Source organism: Malus domestica, chromosome 05 (genome assembly GCF_042453785.1).
Source record: "Malus domestica chromosome 05, GDT2T_hap1".
NCBI lineage: Eukaryota > Viridiplantae > Streptophyta > Magnoliopsida > Rosales > Rosaceae > Malus > Malus domestica.
In genome coordinates, this window is record NC_091665.1 from 8,942,568 (window position 1) to 8,947,958 (window position 5,391).

At 43.5% G+C, this 5,391-nt stretch overlaps 1 protein-coding gene across 1 annotated transcript; it reads right to left on the reverse strand.

Annotated features, from left to right (window-relative positions):
* Window positions 1-728: 728 nt before the first annotated feature.
* Window positions 729-3,809, reverse strand: LOC103436570 (transcription factor GTE7-like). The gene is made up of 4 exons (XM_008375009.4): window positions 1,894-3,809; window positions 1,566-1,782; window positions 1,224-1,436; window positions 729-1,111 (listed from the first exon to the last, which is right to left on the reverse strand). The coding sequence occupies exons 1-3, from the start codon at window positions 3,328-3,330 to the stop codon at window positions 1,378-1,380; spliced, it is 1,713 nt and encodes a 570-aa protein (XP_008373231.2). The 5' UTR covers window positions 3,331-3,809; the 3' UTR covers window positions 729-1,111; window positions 1,224-1,377.
* Window positions 3,810-5,391: the final 1,582 nt, after the last annotated feature.

Consider the following 5,391-nt stretch of genomic DNA (forward strand, 5'->3'; position numbering starts at 1 on the left):
TTATCATCCTTACAGGTTCATCTTGCTTTGGTTTGGTAATTTCATTACGAGATAATGCTAGAATTAGTCACCCATGCGCTCGGGGAAACACAAGCAGGCGGATCCCTTTGTTTTGGATCTCAGTACAGGGGGTTCCGATATACAAATATAAATATAGTCGCACGTGGATATGGGATCAAACAAAACCCGTTCGAGCCAGAGAGAATACACATATCGGTTTTCAATCAACTTTGTTGGGATTGGACTTTGGATTATCAACTTCGATGGAAGCAGGCAGGCAGGCAGGCAGGCATTCGGAAATGATACTCTTTTTAATCTCTCGCACTTAGTGGCAATGGAGGAGGAGGAGCAGCAGAGCACATGCTCTAAAGAGATGCAAAGGATGGCAACTTCTCATGCCTCCCTCCTCGACTGCAAATAATATTTCTCATTTTCATTTCGTCATTATATTTATATATCCAACGCATACCTAAATTGATATTTAATTACCTCACCACCCACGGCTTGTTTATTATAGAAACAATTTCCAACCTAACTTGCAAATTTGATTTGGGATGATTACGAGAGCCATCTCTTTGTTTGGACTACTTTTGTGGCTCTACTTAACTGAATCAAATGATCCCTCCCTTAATTCCGTGCTTAAATTAATTAATCAAAATCACAGCAAAAGGGATGAAAAAAAGGAGTAGAGAGGCAGGAGGCAGGAGGGCAGGAGCACATGAGCATAATAATGTAAATGGGGAAATTATGTACTCACTCTCTGTAAAATATTGTGTACAAATCTCTCTCTCTCTCTCTCTCTAATCTCTCTCTTCCCACTACTAACCCCCATTCCTTCTTTCCTTCTTTCTTTCCACTACTAGTAAGTTTCACTACAATTTTTACCACCTCTCTCTCTCTCTCTCTCTCTAACCCACCAACAACAAATTTTTTCTTCACATTTCTTTGTTTTTACACCTCCCAAGCAAAACTACCAATTCCCACTACTACTTCTACCAAATCCCCCAACAACTGCAATGCATGCAGCCGCCAGCGCCAGCGCCACCAGCCGACCATCACACAAGAAGTAGCTCACACATTAAACTTCTGCTCAGTGGTACAACTCCCGATCCTGCTCGCATCAACAGAGTCAACAATACCATTCAGCTCACGTTTCACAAACCATAATCAGCAGCAGCAGCATCATCATAATATCATAAAGAAGCAATTACAGCAAACATTACCTCAACAAAGCAATCCACCCAAACAGTTAAAGGCCCTCCCCTTCCCACATGGAAAGCATGCTCTTTATCCAGCTTGCTTCCTTCCCACATGGGTATTTTCTTCCATGTCTGTCTTCCAATTCTAATGCAATTCTAATGAAATTGAATGCACAGACTAGGATTGAGCGTTATCGTCATCTGAGTCACTCCCTGAAGAAGTACCAGAATCTGAATCTGCAAACATCCCACCCCGCAACACATTTAAAGCTCTCTCTCTATTTGTTTTGTTTTTTCATTCTAATTCAGAAACAGTAAAACTTCATTTACACCAAATCTAAATCCATATTCAGTTTTGGGTTATACCGCTTGATGAGGAGGAGCCACTGCTCGAACTACCAGAGCTGCTTGAACTGTCACTGCTAGCATGGCCACCTACATCTTTCTCAATCTCCACTGGTGGGAAGCTGCTCATTGGCATGTCATCGCCAATGTCCACATCTTCATCTCCTGCTTCGCCTTTTTTCGACCTCTTTGGCTCTGCTGTTGCTGCTACTTCAACTTTCTCACTCGCAGGTTGATCCTAGAACAGTAAAAAACTCACAACTCCAGTAAGCAAACATTGTGCAAGCAAAATCATAGTATGAACACAATGCCATTGTAAAGAAACTTCAGAACTCAATCAGGCACTTACCCCGTGGCCTCTGTTTGAAGCAATGTTGCTATTGCTGTTGCTGTTGGTGTTGCCCATCAATGCTTGCCGCTTTATCTTGCTAACCATCTTCTTCCAATTCGTCACAAGCCGATCAAGCTCCCAAAGGGTCTCCGTATCGACGGCCTCAATGTCAAGCTCAATCTCATCCCCATCCTGCTTCAAATGCCCATTCCTCTTCCTTATAATCTGCACAACCTGCTCCATCTTCTCCTGAGGCAAACTCTGCAACCCAATTCCCAACTTTTGCTTCTCCTCCATACTCATATCCCTCTTGTTTGGGTCCTTCGCCTTTGGCTTCGGCTGCTTCAATGGCTTCACTCCAGACCCCTTCAACTGTGAGTTCGTCCTCACAGGAGAAGATTGCGCCAATGCTGGATTTGACAACGGGTTTGATGAGCTCACAGGAGCTGGAACGGGAGATGATTGGACTGGCGGAGGCCGAACTGGCTCAGGTTTCTTCTCGATCCGAACAGGCGCCTCCCTCCTTGAAACCCTCTCGGGCTCAACATGGTTCCAGGAACTCGCCTGCAATTCCTCATCAGAACCCTTTTCGGACCGGAATTCATCTCCATGTTTGTCAATCAGAGGCTGAAACAACTCCTCAAACCTCGAACGAAGCTGATTGGCATAATTATACACCTCGTGGCCTTGGGGATTGTACCGCATGGCATTCTCGAAAGTCAATCGTACATCAGCTGAGAAATCAGAAGGCGTTGAATAGAGACCCTTGGCAAGATTGGTTTTGACAGTGCCGAGATCCATCGGCTTCTTGATGATGTCGTAGTAATCATGAAGGCCCAACGTAACCACATCAACCGGCCTGTTGAAGATCCAGGCGTACTTCTGCTTCATCAGCTTGAATAAAACCTGCCCACAATTCTTCATCGAATCCCCGTTTTCCAAATGCGACCTCTTGGAATTAGAACTCGATTCCTTGCCGTGAGCGATCGGTAAGGACCGTTTCGACCCAGCCATCTTCTTATTGCCAATCGGCTTCTTGTGAGCCGACTTAGGGTTGAAGTCGCCGGCTTCAATTTGATTCTTGAGGACGCGAATCTGGTCGAGCTCAGAGAGGAGGCGGTTCTTGAGCTCAACCAGCTCTTTTCTCGAATAGCTCGCGATGTTGAAGCTGACGTATTGGGACTGAACGGGATTGACGTCGTTTGTGTTCGATCGCCGATGGTGGTTGATCGACGAAGCGTCGTCTGATGCAGTCTGAGTGACGGCCGGCGACTCATCGTTAAAATCGGAATGATGAGCTTGGAATTGTCGCTTTTTAGGGTTAGGGTTACGGTGAGTGTTTGAAGAAGAAAAGGGAACTTTCCCCATGAATCCTCCTCCGGCTCCGGCTCCTCCACCTCTGGGTTGCTGCGGCCAATTGGGTTCGTTCCGGTTCGCTAAGACGGCGGACGCCATAGCTGTACGGTGTTCGAAGCTTCGCCCTCGGCTAGGGTTCCAGTTGAGCTCCGGCTAGGGATTCTCAATGCAGGTGATGGACCAGGCACCATGAATCGGCCCAGACGTGACCCACACGCGCCTCCAAAAAATTGGCAGAGAGAGAGAGGGATGAAGAAGCTTTGCGTAGAGAGAGGTTAGGGTTTGTGGGATTTTACCCTTAATCTGAGCGAGGAACCAGAGGAGGACCAGCCCGCTTCTTAAAGGCGGCCAGATCTACCCGAGGACGTTTCGGGCACCTTTATGACCGTCGATTGGGCTAGGACCGTTGATCCGACGGTAGAACATGAATTCCTTGCTGCCCGTGGAACTGACCGCGTGTTCTGGCAGGGACGGTAAGGATGGAAAAGGCCAGTGCACGTGGCCGAACGTGGACCGTTGGATTGGGAGCAAGGGTTTCCTCGAGGCGGGATCTGTAATTTGGAGTTTGATTTGGGAGTGAATTTGGAATGAATGTTTCGTGCATTTAGGGCTTTTCCAAAGCGAAGCGTGGGGTCCACATCCGATGACGTGGACTGGGCTGGGTCATGTGGGGCTGTGCGTTCCGCCGTAAAAGAGAAGTTAAGCACACGCGCAATGAGGGGGCAGTGATCCCGTGTAAGACTCCCTTTGGTTTTCAAGGGTACTTTGGTAAATGCAAACGAGATACGGGGTTACGAAAAACGACAATTTATATCCAGCCTCGTAGCGACACCTGAAACGACAAGAGTTTCACCCTCAGAAAAAATTTAAAACAATAATAAAAGAACACCTGAGCTTTAATTTTTTTTTCTTTTTTAAAAAAAATTCCTCAAAATATAAGCCCTATTATGATCTTGTAAGACCATCTCCAACCCTGGGCTAAAAGCCAAATTACCCCCCAAATTACCACCTCAAACACTCTCCAACTAATGCTAAAATTTTAGGCTAAATGCCAAATGCTATTTCTGGGCCAAATACCCCTCAGCTTTCCCTCCGGGCTAAATGCGAAATGTTTATCGGAATTTAAATTTTTTTAGATTAAAATATTCATAAAATTAATTTACAATAATCTACATATTTATTTAAAAAAAATTGATTTAAGAAAAAAATTTAGGCTAATTTCATTCTTTAATAATTCCGGGCTAAAATTTTATGGTAGAAGGGTTGGAGCAGAAAAGATGTTTCTGGGCTAAAAGCTAAATTTTCCGAGCTAAAAAATTTGACTTTTAGCCCAAAGGTTGGAGATGGTCTAAGGGTCGGTGTATGGTTGAATAATAATGGGCCGCACGTTTGGAGAAATGAGTGAGATTAATTAATTTGGATAATTGTAATTGGAAGAGCAGGTTTGGTTGTTTTTTTTTCTTTTAGTACAACGATATATTTTAAATTAAGAGAAAGGGATAATTCGGCTAAGTCACACAATATGTAACGTGATTTGGTATCAAATTCGTCATCTACAAGATTCAAATATAAGACATCTCTCTTACAAGTGAAGAAGAACACCATCAGACCTTAGTACTAAGTGGCGGTTTGGTTGTTAATTATGCTAAAATAGTTGTATTGATATGTTTGTATTTATTCATAAAATTAAAATATTAAGATTCTTAGAATTGCATCATTTAGCAAAATGATTTGGACAAAAAGAGAGGGAGTATGATTCTCTCCCCTTCTAATCACCCTCCCCTTCTCTTATCTTATTTGAATTTTTTATACAAAAAAACAAAAAGAAAAGTGTGAGAGGAGGGAATGGGAGGGGATGGTAATAAGAGAGAGAGAGAGAGAATTCTACTCCAAAAGCGAGCGGTCTGTTTAGGAAAAGATAAATGTTAAGGAGATTCTTTTAAAGTGTGCCTCTTCATGGGCTTTCTATCACTTTATGTTTGTGGCATAATGTTTTATAATGTTGACACGTAAATTGTGAAAAAAGCATGAGGTGACAGAGAGTTCATACAAAGTCTCACTTTTAAGAGAACTTTTGGGTGTTGAATTTGGAAATTGGATTTGAGAGTTGAAATGATGGAAATTGGATTTGGGTGTTGAATTTATATTTCCACGATGCTT